The sequence below is a fragment of the Manihot esculenta genome, chromosome 16, assembly GCF_001659605.2.
Source record: "Manihot esculenta cultivar AM560-2 chromosome 16, M.esculenta_v8, whole genome shotgun sequence".
Lineage (NCBI taxonomy): Eukaryota > Viridiplantae > Streptophyta > Magnoliopsida > Malpighiales > Euphorbiaceae > Manihot > Manihot esculenta.
The window spans coordinates 30,006,657-30,023,076 of NC_035176.2; the positions used below are offsets into that span (position 1 = coordinate 30,006,657).

A 16,420-nucleotide genomic window follows, 5' to 3' on the forward strand; every position below is an offset into this window, starting at 1 on the left:
ATAAAACTTGGAAGCTTATTGATTTACCTCTAGGAAAGGTGCCCATTGGTAGCAAATGGGTCTACAAAGTGAAATTCAAAGCAGATGGTACTATAAAAAGGTATAAGGCAAGGCTTGTTGTTAAGGTTAATGCTTGCTTTGGCTACTGCAAATAATTGGAATCTCCAACAGTTAAATGTAAATAATGCTTTCTTGCATGGGGACCTTAATGAAGAAGTGTATATGGTTTTGCTCCCAAGTTTTCAAGCTGATGTTCCAAATAAAGTCTGTAAATTTCATACGTCCTTATATGGTTTCAAACAAGCTAGTAAGTAGTGGTTCTCCAAGTTACCCACTGCTTTATTGACCATAGGATACGCTCAAAGTAAATAAGATTATTCTCTCTTTACCAGAAAAACAACTACTCCCTTTACTGCTTTATTGATATATGTTGATGATATAATTCTAGCAGGAGACAGCATGGCAGAATTAACTCAGTCAAGACCTTTCTTGATGAATCCTTTAAGATTAAGTACCTAAGGGAACTCAAATTCTTTCTAGGCTTGGAGATTGCAATATCTTCTAAAGGAATTGTGCTTAATCAGAGAAAATATGCCTTGAGCATTCTCTCTGATGCAGGATATCTTGCATCCAAGCCAATCAGAACTCCTATGAAGACTGCCACCAAGTTACAGCAAAATAAAGGTGTTCCCCTTCCTGATTCAACACCATATAGGAGATTGGTTGGTGGGTTATTGTATCTTACCACTACTAAACCACACTTGAGTTTTGTTGTAGAATAATTAAGCCAGTACCTTGCTCAACCCACTGACATTCATCTTCAAGCTACTCATAGAGTTTTGAGATATCTCAAAGGATGTCCAAGAATTGGCTTATTTTTTCCTTCTCACTCTGCCTTGCAATTGAAGGGATTTTGTGATTCTGATTGGGTTGGCTACATTGATGCCAGAAGATCAATGACTGTTTTTTATGTATTTCATGGCTCAACTTTAATTTTCTAGAAATCTAAAAAACAACATACTGTGTCTAAATCCTTTTCTGAAGCTGAATATAGAGCTTTAGCTTTTATTACTTGTGAAATTCAGTAGCTCACCTATCTCTCAAATGATTTTCAGGTCTCATTTATATCTCCAGCCCTAGTATATTGTGATAATTAAAGTGTTTTGTACATTGTTGCTAATCCCCCCTTTCATGAAAGAACAAGGCACATTGAGTTGAATTGCCATATTGTTCGAGAGAAGATGCAAAATGGTCTTTTTATACTTTTACCAATTCCTGCTGCAGCACAACTGGCAGATCTTTTGACAAAGCCCTTATCCCTTTATCCTTTGTCCACTCTTAAGTTAAAGTTAGGAATGCTTGATATACATTCTCCAGCTTGCGTGGGGGAGGGGGGTATCACAAGAACCAGAATCTGTTCCTTAAGAGAGAGTTGAGCTGGCATAGATCACATGTATTTATTCTAGAATTTTCCTCCTTCTGCTAAGGTCTCTTGGCTGTATTGGTAGTGAGCAATAGTTAGTTAGAAGTTTCTTTCTTTTCTGTTTTACATTTCTTGTATAAATACAATTGTATTCTCAGCTATTTAGATATAACATTTTCCTTTCTTATTGTTTGGTTGTTTTCTACTGTCATTCTTGTTATGTATTACAAACTATAGGAAGAAATACAAGAATAAGGAGTGAGAAGTTTCTAGACTCTTCTAAATCTATTGATAGTAGGTTTTGGATATTTTCAAAGGAATAAGGAAGTAGTTATCAAAGAGACTGGCTTGGTTATTTGTAGATGTCTTGAATTGTTTCAAGGAGGCATTAGGGTTCTTGGGTTTCTTGCTTTCAATTAATTGCTCTTATAATCTTGCTACTTTTATTGCCTGGGAGAGGGAATATGGCTTCAATATCCACACAGTTAGCTTTTTGTCATCTTTCAATCTCCCCATAAAACTGGAAAGGAAGATGTTTCCCATTAAATTCTGGCATGAGCCTTTATAATCTCACCCTTAAATCCTTAAATTTACTTTGATAATCTTCAACAGACTCATCCTGTCTCAATTTGTTAAATTTCTCTTTTACATCATCTATCCCAAACTTCTGCTTTATCAAATTTCTCCCAAGAATACATAGACCACCTTTATTCCAGTTATGGAACTAAGTATTTGATTTATCCATTAAAAAAATACAAGTAATATCCAATCTCTTGATCATTAGGAATCTTATACACTTCAAAGTATTTAACATGCTGTCCCAACTATAGTCTAAACTCACTACCATGGAATATTACTGAGTCAATCTTGGGTAGAATTTGTTGCATTCCTTGTAGATGCGCTACATAGGTTGTTTATTAATATAGTTGCTAGTATTAGATAAGAGAACTCATTTTTTTCACCATAAAAGATCTCAATTCTTTTAAGATTACATTGTTGTCCCATGATTTTTTCTCTTTCTTCTCTCTTGAAATCATTTAGCTTATTATTATTCTTTTGTGTTGCCTCTTGCCGGTTCCTTACTTGTTCTCAGGGGTAAGCATTCAATTGATTCAATTTTAAACAAAATTGAAATACAATATATAAAAAACTAAGTTGTCTAAAAATCACAACTAAACCAAAGTGATGTACAATTAACTAAATTAAACTGAATTGATAAATATCGGTTTGGTTGAATAAAAATCAAAATTATTCAGGAACTTTATTCTCAAATCTATTCTCAGTTATTCAATCCTATAGATTTTCTTTGCAATAAGTTCTCAAAGACAAGTTAAAGACACAACAAATACAATTATATGTGAAAAAGAAATTATGAACGATTAATCTACTTTAGCACCTCAATAGAATTACATAAATCAATAAATCTCAAAACACTTCAATAAATTGAGCCTTTTATGATGAAAAATTAGTGAGAAAAAAATCACCACTAAAAATACATTAAAATTTATAGTATATTGACAAAATTTCACCATTAAATATCAAACATTGCCACTAAAACTTCTACTGTTGATTATAAAGGAAATCGTCTATTGTAGGCTAATAGTCAGAGTAGCCAAGAGGATGAAATGAATATGCATAAAAATGTATGGTGCATTCCAATTTATAATTCTCATAAACTAATTAATTGCAGTCGATTGAATGAGACATGTATGCAGAAATAATATATGAACATAGAATCCTCATCTCCTGAAATTTGCCACATTTGCACATCTGATCCATTATTTTAACCACCTATTTTTACTTACCCTAAGTAATAATAATTTTACATACCATTGTTTGACTATTTAATCTTTTCACCTGATATTGCTTTATTTCTATTAGTACAAAGAATTTGACCACAAGTCTCAGTGAAAATAAACCCTTTTTTTTTTGTTGCTCAAAAAATGTGGTTCGTTGTGTATCAAAATGATAAATACACTGAAAGAAAATTTTATTCACCATTATTGTTATAAGCAATATTGAAATTCTTTCATCATGTTATTAAGAGATTCAGACATATTTGTTATCATCATGCCATATATTTTTCCACTATTATCTAATATAGTCTATTTCTCTAAATTTATATTCATTGCCCAATCATACATTTTGGGGTGTACCTCACAAATCTTATTCATAACCTCGTAGAACTTCTTTCTTTGATTTTGATTTGCTCATAAAAATAATGATTTAGTTAAATTAAAATTATGTTTACAACAACATATTAGATTATTTCATTGTAGCATTCTTAAAGATGAAACACTCACCTGTTTTATACAACGATTCTTTTATCGTAGCATTTTTAAATGTCTTGTTGTAATTACTCAATACATATCGGAGCGGTAATGATGATGCCTAGTTGAATGCTGATACCAATTCTTTTGCATTGCCTTAGAATTCCAATATAGCGATATAAAATTACACACAGATCCTTTCTATTCGTTACAAATATCCTAATACAATTAATAAACTATGATCAATTATTCTTATCTCCTTATCAACAACGGTAAAAGTTAGAGGAAAAAGATAATTATTCCTATCAAGACCTATTACATACAATATACACCTTGTATATTTTCCATACAAGAATGTTCCATTGATTGAGATTTTAGGTTAAAAATATTTAAATCCCTTGATGAATTGCTTAAATGCTCAAAACATAAGATCAAATATATGATGCATTGGGTATAATCTTTCATTTATCCAATGTAGATTGTCCTCAACCATGTATATTATTTCATAATTGAAATGATGGAGAGTTGTCATTAATCTACATAACCGACTATAGGATCCATCCTATCCTCTATAAAATTTTGCAATTATCTTCTGTTTTTTCTTCTATATGTATTTGATAAGATGGCTCATATTTAAATTTATGTTAAACTTTCGCTTGTAAGGCTATTATTTTAATATCAGGCTACTACTAAATTAATGCAAAAAAAATGGAAAAAATGAAATTTTCATCCATCTAATTGTTTTTTGGATATTTGAGAATTTGTCCAAGTGTGTGGTTTATTATACCTGATGATTTTTCACATATATTCACATTTTTTCTTAATACTCGAAAGCCCCATGCACAACCACTGGCTTCTTTAAACTTTATAGAATATATTCTACTCCTCATTTCATCATAGTAAAATTGATTATAGTGTTTAAGATGATATTCTTTTGCGGTTGTAGCCATTGTATCTCTTAAAAAAAATCATTCCAATAAAAAACTCTTTGAATGGATTCAAAAATAACAACCTTCTAGTTTATTATAGGGATTTACTCTTAGTAAATTAAAATCAATTTCTGAGTATGGTGGAGGATGAATAATAGGCAAAATAGAATTTGAAAAGTGCATGTTATGATATTGACGCACACTCAAAGGATCCTCCTCGCCATCATCATCATCATTCTCAGTACACATCCATAAATTATCGTCACTATCTTCATCCTCAGCTATGCCCTCCAATTCAACATTATCAATATTATTCGATGCCCTTCCAATATTATCAGACAAATTATAATCATCGACTTTTTCATTCTATCCTTCATATTGCTCATCATTTATTTCATTAGCTACCACATCCAACATTGGTGGATTACAAAAATGATAAAGGGTTTATATAGCTAGCTAAAAAATATTAGATAATTTGGGTTAATCATTTTGAATCAAGTGAAAAATGGATTTAAAAGTTATTTAGATTAGTTTTAGTCGGGCCAATACGATTAATACTAAAACTACCCTAGGTCAAAAAAATTATGTGGGTCTAGTAGATCTACAAGGAAAGAGTCGTCCGTGAGACGAGGTGGAGCCGTCCGAGTTACTAGTAAATTATAATACCAAGGGTCCAATTTCGGCTTAGCAATTGTACTCGATTAAGTATAGTACAATAGAGTTGCAATAAGGATGTCGCAAAATTGAGCTGGAGAAAATTATCACGTCCCACATCAGTAGGTTACAGAAATGATAAAGGGTTTATATAGCTAGTTTAAAAACTACTAGATAACTTGGATTTATATTTTTAGATCAAGTGAAAAATAAGTTCAAAAGTTATTTAGGTCAGTTTTAGCCAAGCTGCTACATTAGCAATTCCTGAGAGACTAACACTAACATCCTCATTAGTCGTATTAACACCATAAATTATTTTAAAATATAGTTCAATGCTATTCATACCACCAATGTCACATATGTAATTAAACATACAGAATATATTATAGTCACTCCAAATTTCTATACACTCAAATTTTAATAATTCATCTTTAATTGTAGATTTTCTAAAATTAATTGTCTTTATATATTTATTATTGTCAGCTAATTTGATTACATGAGTAATTTTCTTACTAGTGGATTAAAATTTATTCTTTTATCAATTAGAACAACATTTGAAACACTTCCATCGTAATCATATCCATATGTTTAAAACATTTCCATCCCAACTAATAGTAGTATACACAGGAATTGTCATTTTCTAATAAGAAATAATGGAATATATATCTTTATATAATATTGGATGAATGCTAAATAAAGTTTCACTACTTTTTTTGAATATTTTGTAAGCTAATTTCATTTAAATGAGTGCCAAATTGTAGTAATTTTAAATCATGAATGAATAAATTACAATAAATTTTTACAATAAAAGGAATATATGCAAGAATTATTTTTTATAATTTTTAACATAAAAATTAACCAAAGTAAATAAACCGTGAATTTAAAATTTCAGTATAAACTTGCATTATAGATGAATTAATAGTTTTGGCCTCTTCACCATTTGAAAGGTTATTAGATGCTAAGATAATGTTTCTGTTGCCATAATTTTAGCCTTTCCATTGATTTGTTTCCTCTCATATTTGACTGATTTGGGACCACATGCTATTATTTCATCATCATCTTCTTCGACCCTGACTTTGTCTTTTGGAGCAAACACGTTCCTCTTTTTTGCGAATTCTACCCTTCTATCTTTCCTTCTTCGGGTAAATTTTCTCAAAGCTCCTTCCTTAATTAACATTTTAATTTCGTCTTTCAAGTTTCAATACTCATCCGTAGTGTGCTATAGTTATTGTGGATATGATAGAATTTGCTTTTATCTCTTTCTTTTGCTCTGTCGGGGTTCATTCTTCTGGGGTATTTGGTAGGCTCATAATTCTTTTAGATCCATATGAGGACATAGGATCTACTTTCAGTCAAGGGGATGTAGTTCTAGAATCTCTCTCTTCTCCTATCTCCTGGTAATCCCCTTCCATTTGAAAGTCTTTTCTTATCCCTTATTTCAGCTTTCTGAGTTTGCTTTTCATCATCCAAGCAGATATATATTTGGGCCCTCTCTATCAATTGGTAATAGTTTCTAACTAAATTTTTTATAAATAATTTCACGAATCTCATGTTTCGACATCCCTTATTGATTGGTTCGTGAGTTGTTTCATAGTTCAAGCTATCCACTTGAATTGTTTCCATATAAAATCTAGGGTAAACTGTAATTTAGTCCCTCTGGTTTAGTGAAATGTAATCTTTCGTCCCTCTGTTTTAAAAAACCTTCAATTTAGTCACTGTGATTTTTAAAATCTATCAACATAACTTCTAAGGGATTCAATCTCCCCTTGTCTCACTTTCTACAAGTCTGAAGATGGCTTATTAGGAGGGATATATGTAATAAACTATTGCTTGAAAGTATAGGCTAACACCTTAAAGTCATGAATAGAATTGGCTAAAGGTGCTGGTACCACTTTTGCACTGAATCCGTGAGGGTGGAGGGAAATACCCGATAAAGGATCATGTCATTAACATTCTGGAGGAGCATGGTTGTATAGAAATTGGCCAAGTGACTCAATGGCTTTGTCTTTCATACTTATCTTAAGGAATATAACTTGAATTTAGGAGGAAAAGCTTTAGCTAGTATTTCAAGAGAGAGAGGAGAAACATCTCCAATTCTAAAATCATAATCTAATTTCTCCTTTTAGATTTTTTTGACAACATCCATTAGCCTCGCATCCAACTGCCTTTGATCACTCCTTCCATCTCTCAGCTTTTTGTCGACCTGTCCCAAGTGTCATTCCTATTCTCTTCCGTGTGATTATGCTGGCTCCCTTGCAGAATGCTATCCCTTTTTTGTTTCTTCAGGAGTTTCGTCAACATCCTCAACTTCTCTAGGAGCTACTCTCGGGTCAATAACTCATCTTTGAGAGGATTTTTCATACTTGTGAGATTTCTATTATTGCTTACTTTAGTGGTACCATTGTCATTGATAAGCGGTTGTCGAAGCCGTCAAAAATAAACCTATTAAACAATCAACAATAAACTTATAGATAGTGGCAATAGGGTCGAACCACAGGGAATTGACATCAATGATTTTCCTAATAATGACTAGGTCAAATAAATAACAAGTAATTAAAAGAGGGGGGTTTTGAATTGATGGATTAACACTAAATAACAAAAGAAAGCAATAATTTAAAGATGAGTAAATCAATAAGAGAAAAGCTTCTAGTTGAAGTATGGATCTATTTCGGATCGTTTAGAATTGATCATTGATTCTTTAATACTCCTATTTATCTCAATAAATTAGTTTAGGATATGGAAGACGCTTCTCACAATCCAAATTCCTCCTTAGTTCTAGTTTGATTAGGAAACGTTCGCTAATCAAACACTAGTTCACAAGTTACCAAGGAACGTCCTTGGGGCCTTTGGCATCGAACAACTGTTAACTGCATTAAGACTTAGAGAAACCTAATTCTAACCTTGCCAACCACGTGGTCAAGTTTAGATCATGCAACTTGATTAAATTTGTGTTCAAATAATATAAGCAATTACGGACTTAACTCATTCAAACAATTTGTTACTTAAGCAATTTAAAAGCAATGGGCCCTTATTGATTCTAAAAGCAAAGCAACAATTATGGAAAGATCAAATTGCATAAATATTGAAAATAAATAGAAGTTTAACAATGGAGATTTAAATCTCCCAATTCATCACAAAATCTAAAATTCACCAACTTCAACTAGAAAAGAAGGAAATTAGCCACTCATGGTGGACTAAATACACAAAAGATGAAAAGAAAGGAAAGACAGAAGCTGCAGAGTTTTTGGCGAGGGGAGAAGATGCTGAGTAGCTGATCAGAAGATGCCCCTTGCTGGTTTGGAGGTTGCTCTTTTATAGCTGAAGAATTCCATTCTTCTAGGGTTTTGAAATCCCTTTTTAATTTGGCTTGTGATTCCTCTTTTGATGTTGAATTTAATTGCAACTGGAATTCCTTAAGTGAGAAACTCTTTCGTGGCTCTTGGAATTGTTTTGGTAGTGATTGAGTTGGATTTGGACTTCTGAAAACTCAAAATTCGGTTTCCTGAACAATTTCCCGCTCTGCTGTATTTTCTGCTGTCATTGTGATCGGGGCAGTGATTTGGGCAAATCACTGGTCCTATCACTTTTTGCAAGTCTGTGTTATCTCTGCTAGTGATTTGGGCAGTTTCTACGAGTGATTTGACCAGTTTCTACGAGTGATTTGGGCAAATCACTGACCCTATCACTTCTGTCTGTTGCCTCCAGGTTTCTGCTTCAGCTTGATTTGGGCAGTGATTTGGGCAAATCACTGACCCAATCACTTTTCTGTCATTTTCTGCACTTTTTCTCCATTTTTCCAATTTCTTTCTTTTCTGTAAAAACAAGGTAAAAACCATAAATTAAGCTAAATAATGTGTAAATAAACAATAATAAAGATCATAAAAATGTGGCTAAATTATGCTTGATCAAATACCCCCACACCTAGCTTTTTGCTTGTCCTCAAGCAACAAATAACTTAGTCAATCAAGCTCCTTTTTCTTTTGAGCCTAAGTACCACTTAATCAGCCCCCCCTAGACTCCTAAATTGAAGTATCACAGTATAGAATACATGCACCAAGGTTGTTCTTCTCTTTTCCTTGTTTCCCCTTACCTATCATGGTCAAAGGAAAGGTTTTTGATTCATTCATGCTTATTCTCTTTGTATAAGCTCAATGCAACCTCTAAGAGTGACTTGCCCTTCTTTGAGCATTTTATTTTATTTTATTCAGCAGCACTTTTTTTATTCTTGCCTGAAAAAGTCACTAACCTTTTTACGCGAAGGTGCATATTGGTGATACCCACCCCCGGTTACTCAGTTAGTCACTTGTTCGAGTGGCTACTAGCTCTGTTCATAGCTTATTTGGCCATAGGAACAGGTTTTATGATTTGTGCTTTGTGCTGATTTTTCTTTTTCTTTTCTTTTCATGACAGTTTGGGCAAATCACCTCATAGGGAGTTACACTAACTTTTTATTTGCATGTATTTATATTTTTATTTCCCTTGACCAATACAAATTTAGAGATTCAATTCAAGAAAAGAACTTCCAAAGTGAAGGTAGCACACTATAATTGATTCAATTTAGGCTTAAAGGGGTGGAAAATCAATGGGGTCATGAGATAGGAAGCTCTTTTAACCTTGTTATCTATGCTGAGTAGAGCAAAAGCTAAGTCAAAATTCTGTGTGTGTGTGTGCAAAAAGTGAAAAAATGTGTGAAAAAATTTTGGTGTGTGTTTATGGGGCAAAAAGATGCAAAAAGAAACAAAAAGAAAGCAAAAAGATAATGTAAACGGAAAAAATATAACCTAAACCTAACAGTAAATACCCCCACACCTATCCCAAACATTGTCCTCAATGTTTAATCATAAATATGAAAAAATTAATAAGGAGAAGGAAAGGGACTGCCTGAGATGTGGGTGATTTGAGCAGGTGATTTGGGCAAATCACCCGGCCAAATCACTGGCTGTCATGGTCTGTGGGCAGAAAGTGTTGAACCAGCAGCTGCAACATGCTTTCCATGTGCTGCATCCTGTCTTGAGCCTCTACCGAATGGTCTTGAAGTGCCTTTTATGTCCTCCAAGGTCCACCCAATTGCCTTCTTGTGCTTCTTTAACACATCAAGGAGCTTTTCTTCTTCCTCTTGGCTGAGCTGGTTGGAAATAATTACTGGAAGTGTATTTCCAGCCTCCAAGTATGCATATTTGAGGTGGCTGAGCAAGGGCTTCAGATCTGGTGTATCTGCTGTCTGCTGGTTTTCTGTCTGCTTGCTGTCTGATTTGCCCAGTGATTTGGGCAAATCACTGGTCAAATCACTTTCTGTTAAGTCTGTCTGCTCACTGATTTGGGCAGATTGTCTGGGTGATTTGGGCAGATCGCTGGGCAAATCACCTGTAACCAGCTGTGAACAGTACTCCATCTAGTCTGTCTTGGTGTTGCTGTCCACTTCTTCTCTCCTGCAAAGACCTTCATAAAGTAAGTTTTCTTGATCAAAATAAAAAATTTCTTGACTTAAATCATCAATTATATCAAGGCCATAAACGGGAGAAACATCATTGGAGAATTTCATGGCATCATAAACATTAAATTTTATAATTTCCCCTTCAAACTCCATGGTCAATGTGCCATCATGCACATCAATTTTTGTTCTTGCTGTGCTCAAGAATGGTCTCCCAAGTAGGATGTCAGAGGTGATTTTGCCCTTATCCTCCTCCATGTCAATCACATAAAAATCTGCTGGGAAGACTAGTTGGTCAACTTGTACCAACACATCTTCTAGCACTCCCTTGGGATGGACGATGGATCGGTCAGCCAATTGGATCACAATGCTGGTGCCCTTGAGTGTACCTGCATTCAACAAGTTAAAAATGGAAAGGGGCATGACATTTATTGAGGCTCCAAGGTCACACATGGCCTTCTTTATTCCCACATTGCCTATTTTGCATGAAACCGCGAACATTCCTCTATCCTTGCATTTGGTGGGAAGTTTCCTTTGAATGACAGCTGAGACACACTCCTTCATACTTACCTTTTCATGTTCAACAAGTTTCCTCCTATTGGTGCATAGCTCTTTGAGAAATTTAGCATACCTTGGTATTTGTTTGATAGCATCAAGTAGAGGTATATTGATTTCCACCTTGCGGAGTGTCTCAAGGATCTCTTTCTCCTCTTTTTCTTTTTGAGATCTTGCAAATCTTTTGGGAAAGGGAGGAGGTACCTTGAATTTCTCTGCTGGTTGCTGTTTCTGCCCTTGACTGGGTTCTGCCTGATCTGGTGATTTGGGCAAATCGTTTGGTGATTTGGGCAAATCACTGCTCTGATCACTTTCTGGCAGATTTTCCTCTATGGCCTGTTTTTGCAATTTTTCAACCCCATTGTCTTGCAACTCTTTTCCACTCCTCAATGTGATGGCACTAACATTTTGTCTTGGATTTATCTCAGTTTGGGACGGTAGCTTCCCTTGAGACTCAAATTTGCTCATTGAAGTGGCCATTTGGCTCACTTGTTTCTCAAGACTTTGCACAGTATTTGCTAAATTCTTCACAATCTCTTCAAGAGGTGCATTGGGGTTCTGAGGTGCAGCTTGAGCTTGATTCCTTTGCTGGTAGCTTGGATATTGATTTCCCCTTGCATAGCTGAAATTTGGATGGTCCCTCCAACCTGGATTATATTGCAGATCTCTTTGGTAGTCATGGTAGTGGTCTGTCCTAGCATAGCCATAGCTCAGATTGTCTCCCCAACCTGTATTGTATGTGTCAAGGTAGGGATTATATCTTGGCTGTCCATAGAATCCTTCAAATGCATGTGCTTGTTGAAGTTGTTGAACTTGTCGAGCTTGACCATAATTTCTCACAATAGAGGTTAGTTCAGAAATTTGAGAAGAGAGAAAAGACATACTTACCGTAGCCATGCTTGTAAGGTCTTGGCAGTGTGTTCAATTTCTGGATAGTAAAGAAGAGCTTCTTTACGATCAGCCCTGATCATAAAAGGAAAATACGTTAGTTTAAATCAATTCCCCGGCAACGGCGCCAATTTTTGATAAGTGGTTGTCGAAGCCGTCAAAAATAAACCTATTAAACAATCAACAATAAACTTGTAGATAGTGGCAATAGGGTCGAACCACAGGGAATTGACACCAATGATTTTCCTAATAATGACTAGGTCAAGTAAATAACAAGTAATTAAAAGAGGGGGGTTTTGAATTGATGGATTAACACTAAATAACAAAAGAAAGCAATAATTTAAAGATGAGTAAATCAATAAGAGAAAAGCTTCTAGTTGAAGTATGGATCTATTTCGGATCGTTTAGAATTGATCATTGATTCTTTAATACTCCTATTTATCTCAATAAATTAGTTTAGGATATGTAAGACGCTTCTCACAATCCAAATTCCTCCTTAGTTCTAGTTTGATTAGGAAACGTTCGCTAATCAAACACTAGTTAACAAGTTGCCAAGGAACGTCCTTGGGGCCTTTGGCATCGAACAACTGTTAACTGCATTAAGACTTAGAGAAACCTAATTCTAACCTTGCCAACCGCGTGTTCAAGTTTAGATCATGTAACTTGATTAAATTTGTATTCAAATAATATAGGCAATTACGGACTTAACTCATTCAAACAATTTGTTACTTAAGCAATTTAAAAGCAATGGGCCCTTATTGATTCTAAAAGCAAAGCAACAATTATGGAAAGATCAAATTGCATAAATATTGAAAATAAATAGAAGTTTAACAATGGAGATTTAAATCTCCCAATTCATCACAAAATCTGAAATTCACCAACTTCAACTAGAAAAGAAGGAAATTAGCCACTCATGGTGGACTAAATACACAAAAGATGAAAAGAAAGGAAAGACAGAAGCTGCAGAGTTTTTGGCGAGGGGAGAAGATGCTGAGTAGCTTATCAGAAGATGCCCCTTGCTGGTTTGGAGGTTGCTCTTTTATAGCTGAAGAATTTCATCCTTCTAGGGTTTTGAAATCCCTTTTTAATTTGGCTTGTGATTCCTCTTTTGATGTTGAATTTAATTGCAACTGGAATTCCTTAAGTGAGAAACTCTTTCGTGGCTCTTGGAATTGTTTTGGTAGTGATTGAGTTGGATTTGGACTTCTGAAAACTCAAAATTCGGTTTCCTGAACAATTTCCTGCTCTGCTGTATTTTCTGCTGTCATTGTGATCGGGGCAGTGATTTGGGCAAATCACTGGTCCAATCACTTTCTGCAAGTCTGTGCTATCTCTGCTAGTGATCTGGGCAGTTTCTGCGAGTGATTTGACCAGTTTCTACGAGTGATTTGGGCAAATCACTGACCCTATCACTTCTGTCTGTTGCCTCCAGGTTTCTGCTTCAGCTTGATTTGGGCAGTGATTTGGGCAAATCACTGACCCAATCACTTTTCTGTCATTTTCTGCACTTTTTCTCCATTTTTCCAATTTCTTCCTTTTCTGTAAAAACAAGGTAAAAACCATAAATTAAGCTAAATAATGTGTAAATAAACAATAATAAAGATCATAAAAATGTGGCTAAATTATGCTTATCAGTCATCTACATCATGATTAGGATTGATAGGATCAGGAGCCATTGAAGGAAATAACTGAGGCAGTTAATCATAGAATTTGTATTCATATGAGAAGTTGAAGGACTTTCCCATAGACGACACCAATGATGCCGCACTAGCTCCTTCTTCAGGTTCAAATATGCAAAACAAAAAAATACTAGATAGTTTGGTGGATAAAACCTCTAAAACTTAAATTAGTTAAAGGTTTAAGGGTGTATTTAGTAAAAGGGTAAATAATGAGATAGATCACGTACTTGGAGGTTACCCGTATACATAGCTCGTCAGAAATCTTATCCTAATAAAATTTGGTATCTATTATTGAATCCTAATAGACCAAAGATTCCATATTTGAATCTTAATCATGATTTTGTCTACAATAGTACTCAAGATAGTCTAGGGTATTTGGGTTAGGGTCTCTTTTGTTTGGATTTTCAGACCCGGTCCATTCCTTAATAGGTATTATGTTAATATCAATTAACATTTATTATGTCGTCTCTTCATTTAAGCATTTGTGAGAACCTATCATGTTGAAAAAGCTAAAAAAAGGATCTGATTCTTTGAAAGCCATTCCAATTCCATGCTTGGGTCCAAGGTTTTGATCCTGCATTATGTTCCTCCTATCATCCGCTGGTTCCCAATACACTGTTTTATCTTCAAGTGCATTAGAGGGGAGAAGAGTTCCTGTAAAAAAAAAAAAAATTAAAAAAAAAAGAATGGCATTAGGAAGAAAATCCTTCATCAGATTCCCATTCCAATCTCATGTGTTGATTGCATACTCTCCCACATGGTGACAAAGACAACATAGAGACTTCTTGAGTTGCCACAGTAAACATTTAGCAACAAGAAAGAGATCTAAAATCCCATTTCCAATAGACCACTTTACTGCTAACTTAAGTTCGAGGGTCCTCGAGATATATAGCTTTTGCAATGTTAAAATATATTTTAGAGATTTACGACAGACATTTTTTTTATAAATCAGGTCTATATAGGTCTGTAATATAAATAAAAATAGGATTTTATATGAATTCTATTATCATTCTAGTTACACTATGAATCTATGTAAATTCAATTTAAATAAATTTTTTTTCAAATAAAATATAAACACAACGTATTCTATTTTATGCGTATATTTATGTTTTAAAATGATAAATTTAAAAAATTTAGGTGTATTTATAATAACAAATATTTAATAGATTAACGGTAAAAAGTAGACATATTTTAGCTAATTGCTTTTATAAAGCACACTTGAATTATCATTTAAGATTTAATGCGGTTATTAATAACAATATATCATTTTTTTTTGAAATGGTAATAACAATATATCATATATCACACCTTTAAGCTATTTTATATTTATATAATGATCTTTAGCCATAAAAAAATATATAAAATTATTAAAGATTAAGCGTATTATGTAATATAATATTAATAGATAATTTATTATGTTTATAATTAAAATTATTTGATAAAGATAGAAGAAACAAAGATAGTACTAATTTATATATATAGTCCACAGCTATCTCACCAATATGTGTGGTTTTCGAGAGATGAATGTTAAAGCCTTAATTTTTCCATCGTCTATCTTCTTCCAACCCTATCTTCTTCTTTCTCTTCTCTTCTTCTCTCCTAGATGGCCGGCAAAACTGACTTTCATCCAGCCTTTGCTGTCGACAATGTCAAAATTTTCATTTTGAGATGGAAAAAGGACAGTATTCCTCGTGGGCTAAACTTTTTAAAATTCATTATCGTGCATACAAGGTGATTGACTATATAATTCAACCGAAGCTGTCTGACAAAGGCAAGGAACAAGTAGCTGAAATCGATCCTGAGTTATGGTCCCCATTAGACGCCATAGTTCTTCAATGGATTTATGGCACGATCTCTAATGATCTTCTTATCACCATCCTCGAGCTGGATAAAACTGCACACCAAGCTTGGGAACGTTTGAAAAATATTTTTCAAGATAACAAACATTCTCGTGCTGTTTATCTGGAAAATCAATTTTCAAATATTTCTGCTTGTTGTCAGAAACTTAAGATGCTTGCTGATCAACTTTCAAACATTGGTGCACCGGTTTCAAATCAAAAGTTAGTTCTTCAGTTAATTGCGGGATTGAATGAGAATTACGATGGTGCTGCTACTTTCATTCAACATAGTGATCCATTGCCTCTGTTTTATGAGGCACATTCAAGGCTTATCCTTGAGGAAACCCGCAAAGCTAAGCAAACAGCCACAGCCTCTTAACACTGCTGGAATTGCTCTTCTTACTGCTGGTAATTTGAATGACAATTCTATTTCTGGTGGTAGCTCTGATTATGGTTCAAGTAATCAAAACAACCACAGCAATAATAGACAGAAACGAGGTCAGTCTCAAAATAATAATAAAAGAAAGAGCAATAAATAGAGGTCTTGGTTATTGAATGGCAATGATTGAGGGGGACAACGTAATATTGTCTTTTTTTTCTTGTATAAAAAGATTTGGCAGTTTTATTTTAATAGACAAATAATACTAGTATAGAGTATTGAAAACTTCTATTCAATAATTTTTCAAGGAATAATTCATCCATTTTAATTTAGACAACCAAATAAATATTTTGTTAAAAAGAAATCGGAAATTT

The 16,420-nt window shown here is 33.9% G+C and overlaps 1 protein-coding gene across 1 annotated transcript; it reads left to right on the top strand.

Moving 5' to 3' along the window:
- The first annotated feature begins 15,497 nt into the window (after nucleotides 1–15,497).
- LOC110603294 lies at nucleotides 15,498–16,046 on the top strand. The gene has a single exon (XM_021740990.1). It carries the CDS (start codon nucleotides 15,498–15,500, stop codon nucleotides 16,044–16,046), a length of 549 nt encoding a protein of 182 aa, XP_021596682.1.
- The last annotated feature ends 374 nt before the right edge of the window (nucleotides 16,047–16,420 follow it).